The sequence below is a fragment of the Ursus arctos genome, chromosome X (genome assembly GCF_023065955.2).
Source record: "Ursus arctos isolate Adak ecotype North America chromosome X, UrsArc2.0, whole genome shotgun sequence".
NCBI lineage: Eukaryota > Metazoa > Chordata > Mammalia > Carnivora > Ursidae > Ursus > Ursus arctos.
Window position 1 is genome coordinate 103039226 of NC_079873.1, and position 25792 is coordinate 103065017.

Sequence of the window (25792 nt, forward strand, 5' to 3'; positions counted from 1 at the left end):
TCATGGTTTTTTAAAAAATTTATTTATTTTAGAGAGAGGGAGCACAGGGAGGGGCAGAGGGAAAGAGAGAGAGAAACTCCAGCAGACTTCTCTCTGAGCTCAGAGCCCGACACGGGGCTCAATCTCAAGACTCTGAGATCATGACCTGCGCCGAAACCAAGAGTTGGATGCTTACTCGACTGCACCACCCAGGGGCCCCACAAGTCATGTTTTTGAAGAAAAGTTAATTACATAGGAAAATATGCACAATATAATGTTAAGTGAAGAAAACACATGGAGAATAACAGTGATCATCTATGAATGGTACAATTATGGGTACCTTTATGATTTTCTGTATTTTCAAAAATTTCTGAAATGAACAAAAATTATTTTTATAATCAGACAAGAATAACAAACCTCATATATACATCATTATATAGCTCTGAAAGAAATCCCGGCAAAGCTGGGGAAATTTTAGCACCTAGCTCTCAAAAAATGTTTGTGGAGTAGCTAGACAGATAGATGGACAGATGAATGAATAACAGTTGACACATGTAGGTACCATTATCAAGTTTATATGACTGCAGAAATAACACATGAAGGTTTGTTAATTAAAAGGAGAAGACTCCAGACCAGCCAGCAGTTTGAAGGATGGCATGGGAGGTACTGAAGGAGTCACAAAATAAGTGAGTGACCAATGGCAGCTAAGGAGTTGTGGTCTGCCCTTGGGTCCATTGTTGCTCTTGTTGCCCAGCTATCAACGCCATGTTTCCTCTTGTTCTATGTGTGTCCTTGAAATATATGTTGTGCCTGCTATTTTCATTGGTCTCTATTCAGTTTGGCCATTGATTGAGCAATGTGTGAATGAAATCAAAGTCACGAGTTCATTTTCCATTTGAATCAGTAAATACTTTTCCACATAGGGAGAAGATATCCCAAGGCTAACCCTGGCTGGCCAACTCTCAGAGATGGGCTTATTAGACAAGGAGGAGAGTTTGGTAGATCAGGGCAATGTGCCTCTAACTCTTGTGAGACCACTCAGAATGCCCCCGTACAGAGGGTTGTGTGTCCTTATGTTCTTGAGAGTAGTCCTCAGAAACAGGTGTGCTATGCATAATGTCAGCTACCCAAAATAGTAGTAGAAAACTTAGTCATGTTACAGTTTTTATAACAAATTCACAAGATCTTTATGGTAATTATAAATGGGACCAATTGACCTACATTCTGTCCTACAAGGTCTTAATATCTTTTGGCTATTTTGATCAAATTGCTGAACAGGATCTGGCTTCTTTGCAAGTTTACCAGGAGACAACATCGGGTGCATGAATGAAATCTAAATGTTTCCTCTCCAACGCATTCCCTTATCTGTGCCATAGCCTGCGTCAAAGAGCCATTAGACTTTTGCATAGCATGCTGTATCTCTGCTCTTGGTGGCTTATTAAATACTGTGTCCATAATTGCAGTTACTCTTAAACCCAAGTGTATGATAATAGTGCCTTGTTTGTATCTGCCGTCTCTTGATCCTGCTAAGGTATTAGATTTACAGTTTGTCTTTTTCAAATTGAGTCCTCTCTCATCACTCATTTTCAAAAACATTCAGGGGTTGAGGAATTCACAGATTGGAGCCTAATTGTCCTTATCCTGGAGGCCATAATATCTACAGATAGGACAGACTCCCTAAATTGGTCAGCTGAATATTTTATTCTTCATGATTTTTAAGGATGAGGAAAAGAACGTTTTCTGAGTACTAACCATCTGCTGTAGTTTACTAGGCATCTTCCCATACATTATCTGAGCTAATCTCTATAATCATATAAGGTAGGCATTATTACCCCAGTTTTACAAATGAGGAAACTGTAGCTCTGACAGTTTAAACATTTGAATCATAATTTGAACACTGGTATATCGGACTTCAAAGCCTGTGATTTTTCTATTCAACATACTGCCTCCCAGGGATAGCAAAGTTTCTTACACTGAACGTAAAACACAACAGTCGCTTAGCTTCCCCTCAGCTCCTGCCTTTCTCCTGTAACTGACTAATTTCCATTCCACTTTGCTTGTGTTACCTTGGCAAGATCAGTCCTTTGTAACAAGGCCAGGAAATTAAGCTTTGAAGCACCAATAAGGAGGGCACGGATTTGAGCAAGCTTCCCATCTTGTTCCCAAACTCAGTTACTGTTTGTGTTTTATATAGTTCCCCGTAACTTCTAACCAATCCAAGAAGGTGCCTTATTGCTGGCATAAGTGGTACTTGCTGGGTGCCCAGCACTTCAAAGCACATTGGGTTCCATCACCCACTTGAAAGCCAAAAAGTTCTTCAGTTGTAGGAACATAAAGCCTGCTGCGGTGAAGGCACACATGGCTCTCCTCTGGGCCAGAGTGGTCAACAGAGCAACTGTGAAAAAAAGTCTACCAAAGGAGGGTTGGTGTGTATTAGAATAGATCAGTGAGCAACAGGCCATTTGTGCTGAAGGTAGAGGGTGAAAATAGAGAGCAGGGATTTTTCCGGAGTATGGAAATGGAAGGAATGATCATTAACCTCCAAACAACTGAGGGAAGCCAGCTGGGAGTTAATCTAAGACTGAAGGGGAATTAAAACCCAAGTGCAAAACATCATGGTGCGGCGCCATCCTGTGGAGAGGAGGATGGCCAGATTCCATCCTGGTTCCAAACATTATAGTTTCAGATTTGAATGAAAAATTTCATGGGCCTCTTGGCATTAGCCTTTACACATTGGATTCACATGCAACCTCGGGCCATCAATTTAGACATATCATGGGGTTAACCTTCCAAGGTTGTTTTGGCACCACATCCCAGGCAAATTTAATCCATTCTGTATTTGTTTCTTCTTGCCTTCTTTCGTTTTCCACTCAGCAGCTTTCTAGGGAGATAATCTAGTTGAGGGCCTTAAGAGGCAAACTTTCTAGGAATCCACTGTGGAGACCAGGAGATTGAGGAAGGGTTTACAGGGAAGCTCGGGAAGACTGAGCATATTTCCCTGGTTTCTTCCCTACTCTGTTCTTGAATTTCTGCTGCCGGGGTTACCCAGAGGGAGCCTGGCCATAATTTCTGGCTTCCAACAGCCATTTTCTGTACCCACAGAAAGCAGGAGACACTGCTTCCTCAGCTGATCTCCTGGAACATTTCAGAGGCATCCTCTTATTCCACTGAGTTTCTTAGGAAAATGTGGATTTAAGAAGGTCAATCTCAGAGGGAAAAAGTGGGTCCAGTGTGGAGAGCTTGGCAGTGCCTCTCTTGGTACCTACCCCTTTTTCCTCTTCCTTCCCTTCCAGTGTCTCCAGCATCGTTATCAGCAAATAGCTACGCATGACATAAGAAGCCAACTGAGGAACAGGGGTACCACAGAGTCACAAACGTGGTGGATTGGGAGGGGTAGTAGCAGAAATAACCACAAGACTGGCTATTTCCAAAGAAACAGTGTTTTGAACACCATGAAGTGTAAAAGAAGACAAGCTGTAGAATCTAATTCAGGTTCCTACATTTTAGGCAAAGTCACTTCCTAAAAAGTCTGATTTACATAAGGGAGGGCAGGACTCCTCAATTTATTATAGTCAGTCACTACAGTAAACAGTTAAAAGGAACCACCTCATTTCTCTAGTGCTGTGCTATCCGATACGGTGCCTACTAGCTGTATGTGGCTACTGAGCATTAGAAATAGGGATCGTTTGGATGGAGATGTTCTGTAAAGGTAAAATACACATCAGATTCAGAGATTTAGCATGAAAAACATAGTACAGTAATTTTTATATCGATTACATATTGGAATAATGTTTTAGATATATTGGGTTAAATGAAACATTAACATTAATTTTGCCTGGCTTTTTTTCTTTACCTTTTAACACGGTTACTCAAACATTTAAAATTATATGTGACTTGCATTATATTTCTGTTGGACAATGCTGCTCTAGTGCATTCAAAAATAGGGTTTGATTTTTTATCATTTCAGTAGTACATTTCTTTAAGTAAGCATACCTGTACAGGAGAAACAGACACATTGCAAAAGAAAGCTAGGGAGGAATGGAGATTTGCAGATGAGGAAATGGATTATAGAAGAAAGTCAGCACCCTACCTCAGTTCCTCTCAGTCTGGGGTGAGGGGTGGTCAGCTGCCTGAAGCAAGTACTCTCATTCCCCTAGCTCCATCTGATTTCCTAGTTGGGGCCCAGAGAAGGGAGGGAGAAAGCGCTTTGAAACTTCTCTGCCCTCACCATCTTAGCCATCAAGATGTGAGTGGGAGATAACGGCGATAGGATAGGAATTTTCCCTGGGCCCCTCTGGGCCACCATCCCTGGCTGAGAGAAGGAGGCGGCATAAGGTGAGCCCCTTCTTCACTCCCAGGGCCATCTGGTAGAGCTGCTGCCGCACCTCCTTCTGCCAATAGGCATAGATGAGTGGGTTGAGCAGGGAGTTGCCCACACCGAGCAGCCACAGGTACCGTTCCAGCACCGGGTAGAGGTAGCACTTCTGGCAGGCCACCTGCACAATGCCAGTGATAAGGAAGGGGGTCCAGGACAGAGTGAAGCTCCCAATGAGAACAGCCACAGTGCGGACAGCCTTGAAGTCGCTGGGAGTCCGTGGAGGCCGGTATGCCCCAGTCATGGCTCCTGCTTGTTCCATCTTTCGGATCTGCTGGCTGTGCATGGAGGCAATCTTGAGCATGTCGCAGTAGAAGAAGACAAAGAGGAGCAGGACTGGGAAGAAGCCAACGCAGGAGAGGGTCAGCACAAAGCGTGGGTGAAACACAGCGAAGAAGCTGCAGGTACCGTAGTAGGTAGTCTGCCGGAATATGGGGACTCCAAGTGGGAGGAAGCCAATGAGGTAAGACACCAACCACAGCCCGGCAATGCAGGCCCCAGCCACGAACCCATTCATGATCTGGAAGTAGCGGAGGGGCTGCTTGATGGCAAGGTACCTGTCAAAGGCAATCAGCATGACCGTGAGGACAGAGGCAGCGGCGGAAGAAGTAACAAACGCCATCCGAAGGCTGCACAGGGTCTTCTGTGTGGGCCGAGGTGGGCTGGAGAGCTGGTCTGTGACTAGGCCAGAGATGGCCACACCAAGCAAGGTGTCAGCCACAGCCAGGTTCAAGGTGAAGCAGAGACCGACACCATCATTCTTGTGGATCAACAACAGCACAGCCACGGCCACTAGCGCATTAACAGCAATAATGAGGGAGGCCAGGACAGCAAGGATCACTCCAAATGGGAAAGATGACTCCATGTCTTGAAGTGGCAGGATTTCCACTTACCAGGGCATGCTGGCTCTCCAGCTCAAATTCTCACAGGCTGGGGGAGAAAGAGCGGAGTTCAGAGCTGCAGCACAGCTCTGGCCGCCACTGGCAGTACAGGCTGGCAGCTTGCTATGTGTGAGATCCTGCCTGTCACTAAGAATCACCCTCTCTCAGTCCTCAGCCTCTTGCCTCTCCCGCTCTCTGAAGGCAGCAGTCCCAATGCAGACCTCCCCCTGGGTCCCGAGCTAGTCCCTCCCCCTCCAATATCCCAGTTACCAGACAACTCCTGAGTACCTGGTGCATACTGTCTCGCCAGGCTCTCTTCTTTGTTGATGCTTCAAGGACTTTCTTTGGAGGGACTGGGGCATTCATCAGGTCTCCTGTCGGGCGGAAGATATAGTTGACTCTAGTCAAACTTTTTCTTCCTCCATAGCTTGATATTAAACTTCTTTTCCTAAGCCTCAAGTACTAGCTTAACAACTAATCTCAGCTTCATGAAGCATTTACTTAATAACGAATTCTCAGGCACTACTACTGCCTTCAATCGAGCAGGACGATCATAATCAGTTGAAGTGGAAAGTGAGGGCAGGCAGGCGATTTCGGGACCCAGCATACTTTCAGGGGAGTTATCACATATTTAAGTGGGTTTTTTTTTAATCTTTTGTTTCCTAACACCTCGGATTCTAATTCTCTCAAATAGGTTGTGCTGTTCCCCTCTTTCTCATCCCTCAGAACTCAGCTGATTCAGAAGGGCAGGAAAACGAAAGGAGAGAATTGTTAATGGCTGTTACTCGGTTTAGAATAGAGCCCACTCCCTGTCTAAAGTTGCTTTCTGGGTACACCTGGGTGGCTCATTCGGTTAAGCGTCCCCCTTCAGCTTGGGTCAGGATCCTGGGGTCCTGGGATCGAGTCCCGCATTGGGCTCCTTGCTCAGTGGGGAGCCTGCTTCTCCCTCTGCCTGATGCTCCCCCTGCTTGTATGCTCTCTCTCTGACAAATAAATAAATAAAATCTTCAAAAAAAAAAAGCTGCTGTCTGTTGGGTATACTCATTGAAAACATGTCTCTGATCATAAGTAGTGGCTGCCAGCCTTGCCCTTCTTGATCCTTGTAGACCTTGGGTCTGAGACATGAGAAGAGGAGGTGGGCTGCATTCTGGAAAGTGTCTGTTCTCATGTTTGGCTGTGGAATTTTCCATTTTCCAGTGTGGATAGTGTTAGGCTGAAGGGTGGCAGTGTTGCTGAGGCAAGTGAGATGTGCTCAGGCAGGGCAGCTGTGTTGGTCACTCCTATTTTAGGTTGTATATCCATTTGTTCGGGTACATTAGAACTAACCTTTTGCCTGCTCCTCTCGGATACCAAGAAGAGAGGTGTGGGGAGAAGAGTGGTTTGAAGCTTATTTACTCAGTTCAGGTGAGAGCACAAATGGGAAAGGTTAGTGTTTTAAGTGAGGGAGCGGAGAGCAAGGTACAGGGTTGGAGGCAAATATTATACTCCAGGATGTTTTGACAGTCCGAGAGGGCCTTTGACAGATGTCTCTTCTACAAAGGAGCACAAGGGCCATGGCTTGGGGACTTGGTGTCCCAGTTGCCAGTCTGAGAACAGTTCTGATTCTTTGGTACCCCTGTTAGGAAGCTAACTTCAGTTGCTTAGTACCTGGCCTGATTTTATGCCTGGATCGAAGGTTGTGCTCCTGTCTCCCTAGCTCTTGAGTCCGTGCATGGAGTCCAGATGGTCCTTTGGAAAGCCCTGCTCAACCTGGAGTGTGCATCAGGACCCCCGAAGGTGGCTGTGCGTGTTTGTGCACACATTCTTGGGCCTCACTCAGAGTTTTGGCTTCAAAATCTGGGGTGGACCTGAGAATCTGCATTTCTAACAAGTTTCCAGGTGGTGCTGATGCTGATTCTGGGACCCCATTTGAGAACCACAGCTCTAGTGAAATGGTTCTTAACCTTAGTTGCGCTATGGAATTACTTGGGGATTCCGAAAATACGGATGTTTGGGTCATACACCAAGAAATTCTGGTATCGTTAGTTTGGGGTATGACCTATGCATCTGGAGTTTGGAAAGCTCCTCATGTGATTCTAATATTCAGCCTGGGGTGAGAACCACTGTTCAATGGCAGAAGCATGGGTGGCGGGAGTCAGGACACCGGAGGGCCCGCCCAACACTATCTCTGTGATTTTGCTTGGACAAATGACTTCACCTCTCTGACTTAGCTTTGGCTTCCTCATGTGGTAACATGGGGACAGTAATTCCTATGTCACAGGGTTGGGGGGATGACAAAATGAGGTATGATGGATAATTTGTAAGTAATCTCAATACTCAACATGGGGCTCAAACTCACGACCCTTTGACCAAGAGTCACATGCTCCACGGACTGAGCCAGCCAGGCACCCCTGGGGTATGATGGATAGTAAAAGCCTTCATGAACTGTAAAATGTTATACAGGTATTTTTATGGAGTGTCTTCTAGTCTCTTTTTGATATATTATTTATTTATTTGACAGAGAGAAAGCGAGCTCAAGTGGGCAGAGCAGCAGACAGAGGGAGAGGGAGAAGCAGGCTCCCCGCTGAGCAGGGAGCCCAATGCGGAGCTCGATCCCAGGACCCCGGGATCATGACCTAAGCCGAAGGCAGATGCTTAACCAACTGAGCCACCCAGGTGCCCCTGTCTTCTAGTCTCTTGTTAATCAAAGTGTGTTTCATATATGGACATTGGTATGACCTGTGAGCTTGGGAGAAATGCAGAATCTTAGGTCCTGCCCAAGACCTACCGAAGCAGAGTCTGCCTTGGACCATGATCTCCAGGTGATCTGTATGCACATGCAAGTTGTCCTTTCCTCCCTCCCACTCTCAGGTGCCTGGTTATATTAGTTTACTTTTGCTGCTGTAACTAACTGCCACAAACTTAGTGGCTTAACCCACATAAATGTACTATCTTAACCATTCTCGAGGTCAGAAGTCCTAAATAGGTCTTACAGGGCTCAAATCAAGGTGTTGCCAGGGCTGGATTCCTTTGGAAGGCTCCAGGGGAGAACAGTTTCCTTGCCCTTTTCAGCTTTTAGAGGCTGCCTGCATGCCTTGGCTCATGGCACATCACTCCAACCTCTGTTTCCATAGTCACATCTTCTTCTTTGACCCTGACCCTCCTGCCTCCCTCTTTTAAGGACCCTTGTGATTATATTGAGTCTACCTGGATAATCCATGATTCCTCCACATGTCAAGATCCTTAACTCAATCACATTTGCAAAGTGACTTTTGCTGGGTAAGGTAAAATATTCACAGGTTCTGGGGATTAGGACATGTACATCTTTGGAGGGGGGCATTTTTCTGCCTATCACACCAGTCTTCCCTGCTGCCCACGTCTTTTCCCTCCATCCCTGAAAGATTCTCTTCTTAGTGTAATTTTCCTCTGCTGGTGTCCTAGATATTTATTTCTTTTAGCCATCAGCACTCTGGTTTCTGTCTTGTCCTCTCAGGCACCCATAAGCTGATTTAAAGTAATCTCAGAAGTTTTGGAAAATAGTGAACTCCCTGGCATTGGAAGTATGCAAGCAGAGCCTGAATGCTCACCTGTTGGGAGGGTCTTAGAGGGAATTCCTGCAGTGGTGTAAAACATCGGCAAAACATTGTTATTCCCATTGAGTTGGCTTTCACTCCCTACGCAACCTGTTTCTGATGTGCCCCTAGGAGTCTTTTCCCTCCCTTAGCCCCCTCCCTTCTTTCTTAGCTATCCCCACCTCTGTGTCCTCCTTGGCCTGTTCTGTCCCCTTTCTCACACTACCACATGGACTCAGCTGTGTGTCCTATGGCTGTGCCCATGCTGGGAGATCAAGACCACAGAGGACATGGTTCCTTCCTGGAAGGTCGGTGGTTTGTCCTCGCGGTCCTGAGGCTGAGGGTTCTCAGAGCCTCTAGAGTAGAGCACTGACAAGATTAAAAAAAAGCTGGGGTTGACAAAGGGGAGGAAGGTAAAGGGTGAGAGGGCTTATTCTCTGGTCAAACTATCCCATAACTAATGCATTAAATGCTGGTCATAGTGGGCTGTCACCAAGGATGCAATGGGTGCTTCGTCCACCCTGAGGGCATGGGACAGAGGGCCAGAGGCTTCACCTGGAATGGAATGGAGGAGAAGCCAGGCTTCAACAGAGGCCACCTTCAGAGCTGGGCCTCTGGGAGAGGAGCAATAGGAAGATATTCAAGACAAGTCACGCCTGATTCCTTGTGGTGGCTAGACCAGCCATCTGCCTCTATGGTTTAGCTGCATCTTGCCCAAGGACAAAGGCAGCAGTGATATTTAATATCTCTTTGTGAATGACTAGACTGGTACTCCATTGCTATTAGATATTATGCAGTGGTATGAAAAGAATGGGATAAGCTTATATGTCCTGAAACAAACCTCCAAGACATATTGTTGATTGATAAATCAAGTCACACATCAGTATGTAGAGTCTGGACCCACTTATGAAAGTAAAACCCCAAACTCCAGTTCTGTGTGTGTGAAAAAATGCATAGGAATCACAATAAATATATGTTAACAGAGGGAATAATTGAGGAGGGGACTAGGATTGGGGGGGCGTTTGGAGAGTGACTTTGAATACTTCTGACTTGTTATGTATTTTCACAGCGAAGATGTATTCATATAATTTCAAAAGGAAAAAACCCCTCAACCCCCTCTCCATTTCAGCTCAGGCATCACTTTGCCAAGACCCTTTGCAGACCGCACAAAAACTGTGTGTGGCACACACATACATTTTATATATGAACATATATAGGAATGTATTTGCTTTTGCTCCTACTGCTGTTACCTGTCTGTGCTGTAATTGTAGAAAGAGGTGTGTGTGCAGATTGGGAGAAGTGGCAGGGCAAAACAGGGTGGGAGAAATCAGTATTTGAGGCTTTAGTCTCTTCGTGGAGTGGGAGGCACTTTGAGGAAACAGCCCTAGATTTCTGGGGCTTCTGAGCCTCCTTGTAACACTGATACCAGCTAACATTTATCGGGCTTTTATTTTTTTTACATATTTTATTTATTTATTTATGAGAAAGAGAGAGAGAGAGCAGGGGGAGAAGCAGAGGGAGAGGGACAAGCAGACTCTGTGCCCAGCACAGAGCCCAATGCAGGGCTAGATCCCAGGACCCTGAGATCATGACCAGAGCCGAAATCAAGAGTCGGACGCTCAATGGACTGAGCCACCAGGCGCCCTTATGGGGCCTTTAAATGCCGAGTACTGTGCTAAATATACAACATATTTTCCTTTATCCTCACAAAAATTATATAAGGTAGGTACTATTAATACCTCAATTTTACAGATAGGAAAACCAAGTCATGCAGAGGGTGACTTATTTGCCCAAGGCCGCACAGCTCATAAGCAGCAGGTGTTGGAAACTGTCAGGCCAGAAGCTAGTGTGGAACAGCCACCAGGAATCTGTCTTGGCTCTTATCAACCACAGAGACTACATGTTGTCCCCTTTTCGTACTAGGTTGTGCCTCTGTGCCTTTGCCCATCCTATGACCTCTGGCCTTCAAGCTGACACATCTATGCTTTGGGTTTTTTCACAGGTGCTTGAGCTGAACTTAAGTAGAAGACCCTCCCCTCTTTTTGGTCACTAAAGCCCAGTGGTTGCAGAAAATGAGGATTATTTTTTACCCCGAGCCCAAGGAAATATAGGACTCTGGACTCACGTATACCTCTCCATTTATCTTTCTACTCCTGCTTTCCATTCTTGCTGGTTCCTCTCTCATTTAGCACTTTATTATCTTTCTTTTTAAAAAAGATTTTATTTTATTTATTTGAGAGAGAGAGAGAGCAAGCATGAGTGGGGGGAGGGGCAGAGAGAGGAAGAAGCAGACTCCCCACTGAACAGGGAGCCCTACGACATGGGACTCCATCCCAGGACCCTGAGATCATGACCTGAGCCGAAGGCAGATGCTTAACTAACTGAGCCACCCAGGCACCACTAGCACTTTATTATCTTTCATCTGCACTGTGGTCATAGCCTTCTAGCGGCTCGTCTTGTCTTTCCCCATGTTAACTTCCCCTTCCAGCATGTTCATGGAGTGCCTGCTCTGTGCTCACTACTATGCTCAGAGCTTTTCATCCATTCAAGTGACACCTCGTGAGCTAGATGGTATTATTCTCCCCAGCTTACAAGTGAAGATGCTGAGGCTTGGGAAGGTGAAGGGAACTGCCTGAGGTTACCCGGCTAGGAAGCAGCCGCAGAGCTGGGATCGGCATCCAATTCTCATCACTCCTCATCCACTAGCTTTTTGCTCCTCTACCCTGCAGGAGCCTGGGTGTGGTAGGCTGAAGAATGACCCCCAAAGTTATCCGTGTCTGAATCCCTGGAACCTGTGAATATCTTGCCTTACATGGCAAAAGAGACTTGCTGATGTGGTTAAGTAAGGATCTTAAGGTGGGGTGATTATTCAGGAGTTTCTGGGTGGGCCCAACGATATAATCCCAAGGGTCCTTATAAAAGGAAGACAGGAGCTCAGTGAGTAATATTGGGGATGATGGAAGCAAGAGGTTGGAATGATGCCAGGAAGGGGTCACAAGACAGAAATTGCAAGAGGCCTCTAGAAGCTAGAGAAGGCAAGGGGACAGATTCTCCCCTAGAGTCTCCAGAAGGAACCAGGCCTGCTGATGCTTTGACGTGAAACTGATTTTGGACTTCGGACCTTGAGAACTGTAAGATAATAAATTCATGTTTTAAGCAGTAGGTTTTAAGCAGCAATAGGAAACTCATACGTTGAACTAAAAGGTTAATATGAGGGGACAGTTCGAAAACTGGGTCCTGGTTATATTGCTGCTTGGCAGTGCCTGCTGCCCGAGAGACATTTGGTTGTGATACGATGAAGGTTCCTACCTAACCAGGAAAGAGCAGTTGCTGGCCTGAGGTACCAAATGCCAATGACCGTGAAGCCCAGCAGAGGGCAGGCACTCTGCAGGGAGAAAGCAACCCTTGGAAAGGCTTTGCTCCCGTCTAGTTATATAAAGAAAGGTCTTTAAAAGGAAGAAAGATCCTTCTAGGCACTTCTGAGTTGCTCTGATTGTGTTGCATCTTAGCTACGCCTTCATGCAGGCCAGAGGAGCACGGCAAGTGCAGAGATGTTTTCATTTGCCACCCAGGGCTCAGAAGTTTCTTGCTCCTTTTATTTATTTTTATTGTTGGGACTAGTGCATGGGATGCCTTCCCTCCCCTGCACATTAGGAGCTGGGTAATGAGGTACAAATACTTTTCGTTCTTTCCCATGGCTTGTGCAGTGGAGGTGGGGTGAGGGGAGAAAGTATACATTCAATTAACATGTCTTGCTTTTTTCATTGAAAGTCTTTCTTGAAGGCAATTCAGGGTATTCTTCAAGAAAGACTGCACTCAAGGGGCCATTCTAGCCTAGTTTCATATTGCAGCACTCTAGCGCTCAGATGGCCATTTCCAGCTTCTTCCCGAGGAAGATCTGGGGGTAAGATCTGGGGGTTGCAGAAGGGGTGGAGGGATTGTAACAATGGCTGGGGGTATTTGGAATCTGAGAAGATTATTATTAATATTAATAATACCTCTTATCACACACACTTTCCATGCATGAACTCATTTAATCCTCACAATATGCCCATGAGGTGATATTATCACCAATGCACATAGAAGTTAATCAAAGCTAATTAAATCCCCCGAAGTTCCACAGCTAGCATGTGGTGGAACTGGGATTTGAACCCAGGCCTGCCAAGTCTCAGAGTCTATCTTCATCTAACTATGCCAGCCGGTCTCTCCAGAATTGTAATGTTGTTACAGAAATGTAAGTTGCTGACCAGAGGCAGAGTGAAAGCCATATGGCATCACCCTATGGCTTTAAAAACTTGTGCCTAGCCTTGTGACAGATGCCAGTGTCCACCATGCACAAGAGGAATGCAGCCAGCCTACCTGCAATGTCACTGGGCCTTGAGCCAAGACACAGGCCTGTCCTGTGTCTCATCTCTGAGGGCTTTGCCTGTTTCTGTTTGTCCCTCTGACCACCCATCTGCTGTAGTCTCTGCAAGTATGTGTCTCAGTTGTCTGGCTTCTCTGCTGCATGGCTACCTACCCCTTTCCCTAATCTGCGGACTGTCTCCTACCCTCTGGATCAGTGTTTCACCTGGCACTCCTGCTAACTGGCTTCTTCCTTGGTCTCAGTATGTCATCCTCTGATGTGGCTCAGCAACAGAACACCCTAGAAGAAGTCTGGCTCAAAACAGAATCACTGAGAGGGGGGTAAAAGCTGATAATGCAAGGAATATTTTGGAGACTAGAGGGTAGGGCACTCACTAGTCATTGGTTTGGAGATTAACCTTCTTCAGTACCACTGTGGTGACCTTTTAGGAACTCCTGCTCTAGGCAGGTTCCTGTCATCCCTCAAAAATACTTTTCTATTCAGCTCCAGTTTGATTGGCCCACCTCTACTCCTCATTGCACCTGTTCTGATGATCCTATTCAGTTCAATTCTGCTCGCATGGTCCTTAGGTCTGTATGCCAACGGGACTTAGCATCATGAATTTAGAGTAAATGTGATTTGTGATTATAGGTGGGCTCCACTTGAATCAGAGCCATCTACTGTCCCAGCAATTTCTACTTTACTCTCTTCCTTTCTTCCCTGAAGCTGGATTTTGTTTTTAAAGTCAGCTCATCAGAATCCTTAGCCACTTCTGAAATTCGTGTTGCTTGAGGTTTGGAAAGCTACTGCTTTGGCCTGGGCACTGAAGAAAAGTTAAACAACAAGCAGGTGATAAAAGGACATCTGCCGTGAATCTTCTAGAAGGCACGTTCACCCCTGGAAGTGACTTGGCCTCCTCTTACTCAAGAGTTTGGGATTCTCTGTCCATCTTCTCATGATTATACCTAAGAGTCAGATTGCTGGGAGGAAGGAGCTGTGCTGAGCCTGGGGGGAGGTGGTGGGGGTGTGGTGTGCTTCCAATTTATCAATATCTGACTCACATAACTCATGCCAGTTCTCCAGCAACAGTTCATGCTAAGCTTTGCAAACTGCTCTGAATTATCTGTGGATGATGGTATTCACAGATGATGCTTAGGTGCTCTAAGGCAGTTGTCCTTAGCTGTTGTTTTCGGAACTATGGAACCATTTTGGAATCTGTTGGAAGCTATGGACCTTCTCCTTAAAAATGCACATGTTCATGTAACATAGACATCATACAAACAAATGCAGGGTCCTTATAGACTCCCTGAAGCCCGTGTAGGATTCTGATTAATATCCCCGGAAGAGATGGTAAGATGCTGTTAACATAACACATTATTTCTTACTCTCTCTTCCTCCAGGCAACCTGTAATTAAGGGACAGACATTGTTTTGGACCAATTGAAATAAGTAGGCAGAAACACTGAAAACTTAAAGGTGCTTCCACCACGAGAAATTTTCTGCAGTGTTTGATAGCGCTGATCACCTTTCGCTCTATTCTTGAATCCTACTTTCTCCTGCTGCTTCATCTTTATCTGTCCTCCTCCTCCTTGGTCTCCTTTGTTGGCTCCTTGAGTGCTTTAGACTCAACAATTTGCCAACCAAATTCATCCGTTTTCTCCCACACCAGTCTTCCTCCCTGCCTTTCAACTGTCCCCTGCCTCGCTGTAGCTTTCCCTGACACCCTGCTTTCCACTCCCACTTCCCTCTGACCCACAGTAGTCAGAATTAGCTGATTCCTCAACTGGTTCCAATGACATTTCACTCATACCTTCGTTTTGACCCTCATCCCTTTGTATTATGTTTATTCACATATGCAACTATCTGGCAACTTTGTGAGCTGTTCAAGGGCAGGAACTGGGTCTTGTGGTCTTGTTTACTGTAGTATCCCCAGCATCTAGCCCAGCACCCGAGCACTCATAAACATAGGGTATGCCTTTCTGTTGGTGTCATGTGTGTTTATTTTTAAAAATATACCTTTTTAGTTAAAAAAATACCAGTGTGGGCCACCCTCTCCTTATCTGCTCCCTGAGGCAAACCACCATCGTCTCTTGCCTGAATTATTTCAAAGCTTCCTAGTCTCCCTGACTGTACCCTAGGCACTCCCCTCAACCTCACAGTTTGCAGCCAAGGTCATCCCGCTAAAATGTAAGCCAGATCAGAATCCTTTGTTGGCTTCTCACCTCATATTGAGTCAAATCTAAAGTTGCTACCTAACATGTCCCTGCCTGATCTGTTCCTCTTACCCCCACTTATCCTGTGCATAGTGGCTAAGGGTGCAGACATTGGAGACATACCACCTGGATTCAAATCCTGGCTGTACTATTGACTAGCTGTGTGACATAGCGCAAGTGACTTGATCTCTCTGTGCCCCAATTTCCTCATCTGCAACATGGGGTAATAGAATCTACCACATAGGATTGTTGTGAGAAATAAATGCGTTAATGTCTGGTACGTGGTGGGTATGAAATCAGATTCTGTTAAATAAACAAAAATCTGTCATTCTCTTTCTTGCCTGCTCCTCTAAAGCCACTCTGGCCTCTTTATTGTTTCTCAAACACACTCCTGTCTCAGGACTTTTTCACTTACTGTTCACTCTGCCTGAACATTCCTTTCCCAAGCACGCCCATCTTGCTCCCCATCTTCTTGCAGGTCTCTGCCTCCTTGTCACCTTATCAGGGAGGCCTTCTTGGACCCATCACCTTTTTAAAATAGCAAAACTTTGTCACTCTCTGTCCCCTTACCCTTCATAGCACTTTTCAACGTTGGATGTATGTATATATATATATATATATACGTATATATATACATATATACATATATATACATATATACATATATATATACACATGTATATATATATATATATGTTTATTTTCCTTCTTCCCCAAGAATGTAAACCCCATGAAGACAGGAACTCTCCTTGTCTTGTTTATTGTTACAACCCTTGCACCTAGAACAGTGTCTAGCATGTAATAATTGCTCAATAAATATTTGTTGAATGAACAAAAGACAAAAGTGAGAAAATAACGGTTATGATCTCTCTACCAAGGTAATATGGCAGTAAAAAATGCAAGCGATGGGGCACCTGGGTGGTGCAGTTGGTTAAGTGTCTGCCTTCAGCTCAGGTCGTGATCCCCCGGGGTCAAGGCCTATGTTGGGCTCTCTCAGCTTAGTGGGGAGCCTGCTTCTCCCTCTGCCGTTCCCCCTCCACTCGTGCTGTCTCACTTTCTCTCAAGTAAATAAATAAATAAATAAATAAATAAAATCTTTAAAAAAGAAACAGAACTGTGGATGAGATGCATTATATAGACGCTGCAGTAGCACAAGTATTAGGACTTGGTGATTGGATAGATATCTTTAGGTGAGGTATAAGGATGAGTGAAATATGAAACCCCTGTTTTGTACCTGGGCAACCAGGAAGATGGTGATAGCATTGCTTGAAATAGGGAAGTCAGGAAGGAAAGCTATTTTGTGATGTGGTGTGGTGGGAAATGAAGAGATGAAATTGGCTGGACTATTGCTTGGCCTTGCCTTGAATGTGAGGATTGCCTTTGGCTTCCTTAGCATTGCTCGGAGAACCAAGCCTGAGCTCTCCATACAGTGAGTGCTAAATCAATGTTACTGGTGGAGATCACTAATAGCCACCTTGAATAGCAAACCCTGGTCCTCCTCTCAGACACTAAGTTCAGAGGGTCCCCTAGATCCTCATCTCCTTTCCACTTAGACTTGTGGAAATCTCTAGGCATCATCTTTCCTACCAATTCCTACCAATTGGAAGCACGTTGATGGAGATGTCCCAGGTAACCTGGGATGGTTTTCAGTTCTCCCAGGTTCAGAATATCTTTGCTGAACCCACTAGGTAGATAGTAGCAGTCTTCCCATGTCCTCCTCCAACTAAATTGTCCTTTCCTTTGGTTGGTCTTAATCTCCTCTTTCACTTCAGCTTCCTTTTGAACCTTCCTGATGACCAAGACCCAGGTGTAGCCCTATTTCTCTCATTTCACAGTTGCCTGAAGAATCCAGCCAGATAATGCTGCATGCTAGTTTACCACTTTGCAGTGGCTACTTCAACCCTACAACTAAGCAACCTAAGATTCCCAGGAGCAGATAAAACCTGTATGCAATCTGTCACTGTTTAGTTTTCATTGCCAAGATAATTCCACAAAGTTAATGAATAGCTGGGTTGGACTGGGGGAAGGGCACAAACACAGAATGAATGAAGAGAAACTGTCATTGGTGGGGAGTCTCCTGCTTTTTGGTAGGACATGGGTAGATGGTGAATCATTGAGGGTACAGTTGTCGTCATCACCATCATCTTCAAAGTACTTTATGAAGTGCCTAATTTCTGGGGCTTTGAGCTAGGCTTACACAGAGAACTACACAGCTCTGGAACTTCACTTTTAGACCATGCATGGTCTGATACCAGTTATTGATGAGGACACATGCAAGATGGATTCAAAAGTTCAATATGGCTTAAATCACACATTATATGCCACCACCTCTTCTATGGATTCCTGGTTATTTCTGGAGTGAAATCTACCAAGCGAATATATCTTGTCTCCTCAATGATATTATTAGCTCCCTCGGGCAGAGAACCTCACCTTACTTTCCGGTCTACAGACATGCCATACAGGACAAATACAAATGCTCAGTAAGGACTGATGAAATCAACCAGACCTGATAGGTAGAGGCAGAGGACCTCCTTTGACTTAACTAATTAACTCCTTTGAATCTCAGTTTCTTTCTCTGTAAAATGAGGAGGGTAATTGTATGTATAGACTCCATGGGGGTGGTTGTGAGGATGGAGGGCCAGTACATGTGAATTGCTTCGCACACAATCTAGCATCTGCTCAATTATTAGCTTTTTCACTACTTATTTCTGCCTCCTGCTTAAGTAGGAACGAGACAATGGAAAAGGGTGGGTGAGGGTTACAGATCTTAACACAAATCCGGGTGTTCAAGTCAGCCTAGGGAGGCACACTGGTCAGTTGCCTATGCATTTGAATTTGAGAAGAAAAAAAGATTTACCCTCTCACGTATCTTCTTCACTTTTCTGCTGTAATTCCTGAACCGGGATGCTTTGATGGCTGTGAGTGGGCGTGAGCAATTGGCTGGGAGTGAAGCCCGAGTAGGGATTTGCACTGAGAGCAAAGGCTGGGACTAAAGTCGCCATAACGGGCACCTTTTTCAGTCTTTAGCAAACATTTATAGCTAGCCCAATCAATGCCAGGCGTCGCCCAGCAGCTGAGGTCCTGTAATAAACCCGGCTCACACCCATGACCCCGTTTCACAGGGAGACAAATCGAGGGACTACACAAAAATTCTCTGGTAGAAAGAAACGGGACGAACGACAGTCTCTTTCCGCGCTGGCGCGCAAGCGCCACGCCCCGGCCCGGTCCAGCTCTTCCGGCACGACGCGAGCTCCGCGAAGTCCAATGGGAGCGCGGCGCCGGGGTTGCGCACGCGCGGTGCAGACACGCCCGGAAGTCAATGTCTCGGTGCTGAGCGCGAACGTGAGAAGATGAAGTAAGGCCTCAGTTTACCTCTGAAGAAGTAGGGACGGGCCAGGGATGGTGGCCCACCAGGGCTGGGTGGTAGAGCGTCTGCCGGGCTGAGGGGCGGGAGAGGCGAGGAGACTGGAAAACTAGTCCCCTAGTTTTGCTCTCCCTTACCTACCTCTGGCTAGGCCGCACTTAACGTCCGCTTTTCCGCCCCTCTCTGCAGCCCTTTAACTAAAGTGAAGCTGATCAACGAGCTCAATGAGCGTGAGGTCCAGCTTGGGGTGGCAGATAAGGTGTCCTGGCACTCCGAGTACAAGGACAGCGCCTGGATCTTCCTGGGTGAGGTCCATATCTTTCTCCCGCCTTGCTCCTCCTCTCCTGGCCTGCTTCCTAACCTTTCAGCGTTCCCGCCGTTCATTCCTCCCGGCATTCATCACGCACTTTTATTTACTTCTGCTGGCTGCCCCGTAGATTTGTTTTCCGTATCCTTTTTCTCTCCCATTTCTAGTTTGCACCCCCTGCCAAATCAGTGTCTATGATAGTTATCCTTTGCCATTCACTGTGGTTAAGAGTCCTGCCACTTGGTTTTTTGGTTTCACAGACCATTGTTATCATACGCGTCCCCCTATTACACAGCTGAGGAAACTGAAGTGCGGGGAAGTTAATGGACTTCCTTAAGGTCACGTTGCTAGTAAGTGGGACAACCAGAACCATGGGATTCTAGACGCACAGTCTTAGGCACGATCCTGTATTACTGCTAATCCCCTTCCCTCAGAATTCATTTTCCTTATCTAATTAGCTTGTGCCTTCTGTCCATGGCCATATTGTCATCTCTATATTCACTTTGTGTCACTTACAATAATTTGACAGTTTGTTCAAAGAAGTTATTGCACCAGATACTGTGCTAAGCACTTTGTTTCCATTGTTTTGTTTAAGTCTTACAACAATTCTGTGAAGTAAGTACTAACATCCCCATTTTACAGATGAGGAAGGAAAGATTTGCAGGGGAATTTATTTCCTATGAAATGCTGAACAGTTGTCTATAAAGACAACTAAGGATTATAAAATCCTTAGTCTATGTGAGGTGGGGTTCATATTTTCATATTTAAACTGATTTTTAGATCTTAGCTGTGACTTTGTGGGTAAAGAGCAGGTGAGTTCAACATATGTTTGCAGAAGCAGAGTTTTATGCTGGAAGCTATCTGCTTTGTCCATAAGATTTGGGGTGTGAGGAGTATTTGGTTAGTGGTGACACCAACTTTCTGCAAAGTTAATCACTCCTATTGCTGCACTACTGCTGCACCTTATATATGCTTCTGTCCTGTCATCAGACTGTGAGTTCTTTGAGGGCAGCCTCTGTGGCTTACTCTTCTTTGCACCCCCAGTGCCCAGTACACTAGCATAGTATGTAGCAGACACTTGGTAAATGTTTGGGGAACTGAAATGTGGTTTTCTCTTCTAGGAGGGCTTCCTTATGAACTGACTGAAGGGGACATCATCTGTGTGTTCTCACAGTAAGTCCTTTTTCATTTCCTGCCTTCTGGATCATCAGTATGCTTTCATAATGCATTTTGTGGAATCACAAAATCATTTCTTTTATTCTGGGCTGACTGGCCTCCCTGCATGGGGAAGGCTGGAGCTTCTGCCCTAGTCTAGATCAGCCCTAGGACATGGTTGTAGAGCTCTCCCAATATGGAAAATCCAAGAAGTTGGATGATTTAGGAGGCTGTCTTGGGGATTCTGGTCTGTTTTTATTGCTTTTTCAGTGTGGCATGTTCAGCCTGGGCCTACACCGGAACAGACTGGAACTCAAAGGAAGCTACCATGTTGGGCTCCTTGGGCTCCTGCAAACTAAGGGTAATCCATGATCACAGGGCCCTTGTGGCCTACACCTGTGTGGTATTGTAGGATTAGGGCAAAGCACAGAGGAATGGGAGAAAAAGCAAAAGGTTTAGGCAGTAGTTTGTTTTCTTTGTTTCTAGATGAGCAGAGCCAGTCTCTTTACCCAGAAGCTGAGAATTACAGGCTGATGAATAAGAACGAGTAGGTGAAACTTATATTCTTCATTCTACTGTGAGATGAAAGCAGTAGCATTGGGTGGGAGAGCGTCGTGGCAGCTTTCACTGGTAGTGGCAGCTGGTAGGAGAGGGGCTGGGCACAGCCCAGAGCTACACAGAGTCGTTAGGCAGTCCATAAGGCCAGAGGGGCCTTGAGGGCAGAGGACTATTGCAGAGAAGTTGGACAGCATGTACAGGCAGAGGGCCGTGGCATAAGGGTTTAGGGAAGCAAACACAGCCAGCACACCATGGCAGGGATGGTTGGGCCATCCGATAGAAAGAGGGCCCTGGCTAAGTGGTTGGGCAGCATATGGGGGAAAGGGCCATGGGAAAGAAATTGGGTAATACATGAGAAGGCCATGGGAAGAGGGCCTCGGCAGCCCAAACTGGCAAAGCACCCGGAGAGGGACAGAGGCTGTTTCCTCCTGCTTCTGGGCCGCTGGAAGTTCACAGCAGGTGCAGCCTATAATTTCCACCCCTTTTGATACCTCTGTCTGGTCCAGCCTTCCATCTAGGGGCTGTTTTTGTCTTATTTGCATTGAGTGATGATCAGCTGGTGTGTTCGTTTGTTCTAATTCTCTATTCTGGCTGTACACATTGCTCTCAGTGAAGATTGCTTTTGCCATTGGTAACAGTGATTTTCAAAAAATGTTTTCTGATTATCAAGGTAATGTATAATCATTATAGAACATTTGGCAAAAAAGGAAAAGCATAAAGAAGAAACTAGAATGTACTTCAAGGAAAAATTGTTAACATTTTGGTGTATTTCTTTATCATCTTTTTTTTTTTAACTTGGACGTTATTTGCTGTTATAAATTGTATTGCAGTAAACATTACAGTATATACATCCTTTGTATGCATTCCTGATAGTTTCCGTAGTGAAATTACTTGATCAGTATGTGCTAACATACTTTTTAAGATATTTTATAAATATGGCCAAAATGCTCTCTGAGAAAGTTGTACCAGTTTCTGCTCTCACTAGAATGCCCATTTTTTCTGAATCCTTATTGGCAGTGGTTATTTAAAAAAATATTTGTTGTATGGTTTCTCATTATGATTTTACTTTGCCTTTAATCGTCAGTGAGGTAGAACATCTTTGCATAGATTTACATGCTGTTATTTCTTGTTTTTTGTAAGTTGTCTTTTCATTTCCTTCACTTGTTTTCTTCTATTGGTGTGTTCCTCATTTTCTTAGTGATTTTACAAAAGCTGTTAATGGTTTTAACTCTGTTATACCACTTTGTCATGTATTGTCTTACTGTGGACTTATTTTACTTAATTTGATGTATTATACTACATTGTCATTATTATTTCTCGATGCTCAGATTGTTGCAGTTTGGTCTGTAGGAGTCCGTTTAAATGAGTTCCTATATTCTCTTTTCTTTTACTTATTTTGAATTAATTTTAGGCTTAAAATAGGAAAGTTACAAAGTAGTGTAAAGAATACCTGTTTCCCCTTTGCTTAAGAGTCCCCAGTGTTAACATTTCACTACATTTACTTTGTCATTATTTCTCCTACCTGTTATTTTTTCTGAACCATTTGAGAGTCAGTTGTAGACATGATGCCCATTTATCCCTAAATTCTTGAATATGTGTTTCCCCCAAAACAAGGGCATTCTCTTGTTTAACCTCAGTATGGTGATCAAATTCAGGAAGTTAACACTGATACAATGTTATTATCTAATCCACAGACTGTTCAGCTTCACCAGTTGTCTTGATGATGTTCTTTATAGCAAAAGGAAAAAAACTGCTTTCTGGTCCTTTATCTGTGATATGAGTTGTAAATATGTTCTTCTAGTTTTTCAATTGTCTTTTGACTTTGTTGTGACTTTTTTTCTTTTTGCTGTGCAAAATTAAAAAAAAAAATTCATGTGTTTAAATTATATGGTAAAATTGACTTTTTTAGGGAGTGTGCAGTCCCTGTGAGCTTTGATATGTGTATAGGTTTGTGTTGTCACCCCCACAATTAGGATGAAGAACAATTCCATCACCCCAGAAACTCCTTTGTCTTGACCCTGTATAATCTCATGCTCTAGTGTTTTATATGGTCAGATTTATCAGTCTTTTTTGTTGCTTCTGGATTTTGAGTCATAATTAAATAGTATTTCTCCCCACCCACCCATCTGCGTTCCCTTCTAGTACTTGTATGGTTTCAATTTTATGCATTGAAATCTCTGATCCGTTTAGAATTATTCTGATGTATAGTGTGAGACACGGATCCAGCTGCATGTTTTTTTAATGACTATCCATTTGTCCCAACATTTATAAAAAAGTCCATATTCCCCCCCAGCAAATTGGGATGTCACCCTTATCATATTACTAATTTTTCCGTATATACTTGAGTCTCTTTCTTGGTTTTCTGTTCTGTTGGTCTGTCTCTTCATGCGCCAGTACCACACTAATCATAGAATTTTTTCAATGTGTTTAATATCTGGGAGAGTTACTCCCCCTCATTGTTCTTTATTATAAAGTTTTTCCATCTATTCTTACATGTTCATTTTTCCATGAGAACTTTAGAATCAACTTATCCAGCTCCAGGAAAGTAAAACACAATTTGTACTACATTAAATTTAAATATTAACTTGGGGGAAGATGTTGCTGTCTTTATGATGTTGAGTCATCCTATCCAAAAACAAAGGATGTCTTTATATTTGTTCAAATATATGTGTGTGTCTTTCAGTTTTAAAAACTTTTCTCTATATAGACTTTGTACATTGCTTGTTAAGTTTATTGTAAGTATTTTATCTTTTTTGTTGCTAATACAAATGGGGTTTCTCTTTGGTTGTATCTTCTAACTGATTATTGTTTGTAAGAGAGTGATTTATTTTTTTAACTTTATATCCTGTTACCTTACTGAATTATACTCTTTGTTTTTATCATTGTTTATCATTGATTCTCTTGGGTTTTCTATACATACTATTTTATTATATATATAAATCTTCAAATAGAGATAGTTTTACTTTTTCATTTTTTACATCTGTTTTCTCCTGTCTAATTGCACTGGCCTATACCTACAGTATTAAACAGTGTTAAATAGTTCCTGACCTTAGTTGAATCAGCTCCAGCACAGGTTTCCCCTGCTATCCGATGGTAGAGTGTTCTGTGAAAGCTTTCTAAGCTAAAATGGCATAAAGTGATGAAGCAGTTACCATACCATAAAAGTGAAAATCCTCTTCAGCTTGCTTTCGGTTAGTGAAAACCGGTACTAATATAGGTCTTTTGTAAAAGCAAAGTGGCATAAAGTGAACGTTCGGGTAGTGGGGGAAACCTGTATTTTCTCTTAGGTAAGATGCTAGATATCTGGCCGGGATGTATGTATGTGATCTCGTTATTAAGTATCCATCAATTCCTATTTTATTTTTATGACTTTACTTTTTAATTTATGAATCTTTAACTTATCTGGAATTTAACTTTGTATAAGGAGTAAGGTAGAATTTTTTTCTATTTTCTCTTAATTTCTGCTTTTATCTTTATTAACTCCCATCTGCTTTCCTTCTATTTGTTTTATATTCATTCTGCCTTTTTAACAGTAAAATTCTGTGGTTTTAGCTGCATCCTGTAAGTTTTGGTATATATATTCTCATTTTTGTTATTTTTTAAGTAGTCTGCCATTCATTTTTTTTTCCTTTATTTCACTTTCATCTAGTTGTTAGCTAGGAGAGTAGGTTTCAAGTTCTAGCTAGGAGGGTATTTTTTATTTAAAATATTATTTTCAGCTGGATAGCATTGTGATTGGAGAACATGTTCTGTTCTGTTTTTGGAGGTTATTGAGGTTTATTCTATAGTCAATTTTAATACATGTTTCATGGGTTCTTGAGAAGAAATTGCCCTCTTTTTGTAAGATTCAAATATATATATCCACTAGTTTGACATTAATATTTGTTAACAACATAATTGTTATATTATTATGGTTATTTACATTTATGTTATATAATTACGTATTGATATTAATTCATCTGACCTTATTTTTGTCAATTTTATGTGTTATGAACTTAAATGGTATGTTAAAATATCTCATAACTTTTGTTACTTGTTTCTGTTTGTATTTTTAATAGTTTCTTTAATTAAATTTTTGATTTGTGACCTTATGCATAAAGTTTCATGACATATCTTTGTAATATATTAAGACCTTTTACAGTGTAAAAGAGCTCTCTTAGTCCCATTTAAATATTTTTTGGCCTTGAATTCATCTTTGATCTTAATATTACCACCCATTTTGTAATTGGGTGTTCCTGCTCTGTCCTTGTCTAATTTTTATTTTTAACCTTTTTATGTTATCTTGTTCTAGATGTGTCTCCTGTACAGATTATATTATTTGAATTTTGTTTTGTCATTCAATCTGAAAATTTTTGCATTTTAAATCAATAGTGTCTTACTCTTTTATAAAATAAATAGATATGGGGAGATTGTTAACATTAATCTGGTGCGGGACAAGAAGACTGGGAAATCCAAAGGATTCTGTTTCCTTTGCTATGAAGACCAGAGGAGCACAATTCTGGCTGTTGACAATTTTAATGGGATCAAGGTGAGTATGTTCACTAAGGAGGATTTGGCTGGACTTTCCTGTATGTAAGGGTTCGGTTTAATTTCCCACCTGATTGCCATGGGTTCAAGGACAGTGCTGGTCACCTGGGTGTGTTGAGAGGGTTGCAGAGGTGTGGGGACATACTGACCAGGAAATGATCCCAGAAAATAATTTCATTGGCGTATGAACCTGCTAACACTTGTTCCTTTTCCTCATGTTCATCTTCCCAGGAGCATAGGTACCATACCCCCCACTCCCAACTAAGCCTCTGGTTTCTCACCTTTCCATTCTCACACCCCACTCTCATCTCTGATGTATTGGGCAACAAAGAGACTAACAAATACTGCTCTTCCATGCTATGCTCTATCGGGGGATTTGGGGCTCTCTTGTGGCTTCATGCTCTAAGACATAGCTTTGTGGGTCCATCATTTATCTCCACTGGCTTACCATTACTGGGCCCTGGAAATTCTCTAGTTAAAGTCTGATGACAAATTCTACAAAAGTAACTCATTCTGAAGTTGTTTCTCCTCTGTTCCA

The 25792-nt window shown here is 43.6% G+C and overlaps 2 protein-coding genes across 2 annotated transcripts in view; one reads left to right on the forward strand and one right to left on the reverse strand.

The window, feature by feature from the left end:
• Positions 1 to 18903, reverse strand: GPR119 (G protein-coupled receptor 119). The gene is made up of 3 exons (XM_026520588.4): positions 18201 to 18903; positions 5524 to 5609; positions 1 to 5284 (listed from the first exon to the last, which is right to left on the reverse strand). The coding sequence occupies exon 3, from the start codon at positions 5217 to 5219 to the stop codon at positions 4212 to 4214; it is 1008 nt and encodes a 335-aa protein (XP_026376373.1). The 5' UTR covers positions 5220 to 5284; positions 5524 to 5609; positions 18201 to 18903; the 3' UTR covers positions 1 to 4211.
• Positions 16958 to 25792, forward strand: part of RBMX2 (RNA binding motif protein X-linked 2) — a 14051-nt gene continuing 5216 nt past the window's right edge. The window contains exons 1-5 of the mRNA XM_026520665.4: positions 16958 to 16972; positions 18505 to 18698; positions 18897 to 19012; positions 20136 to 20187; positions 25126 to 25255. Coding sequence (XP_026376450.2) covers positions 16958 to 16972; positions 18505 to 18698; positions 18897 to 19012; positions 20136 to 20187; positions 25126 to 25255 — 507 coding nt within the window. The remainder of the gene's footprint in view (positions 16973 to 18504; positions 18699 to 18896; positions 19013 to 20135; positions 20188 to 25125; positions 25256 to 25792) is intronic.

Coding starts and splice junctions, on each gene's coding strand:
- GPR119 (XM_026520588.4), bottom strand. CDS start 5,219: ATGGAGTCATCTTTCCCATTTGGAGTGATCCTTGCTGTCCTGGCCTCC.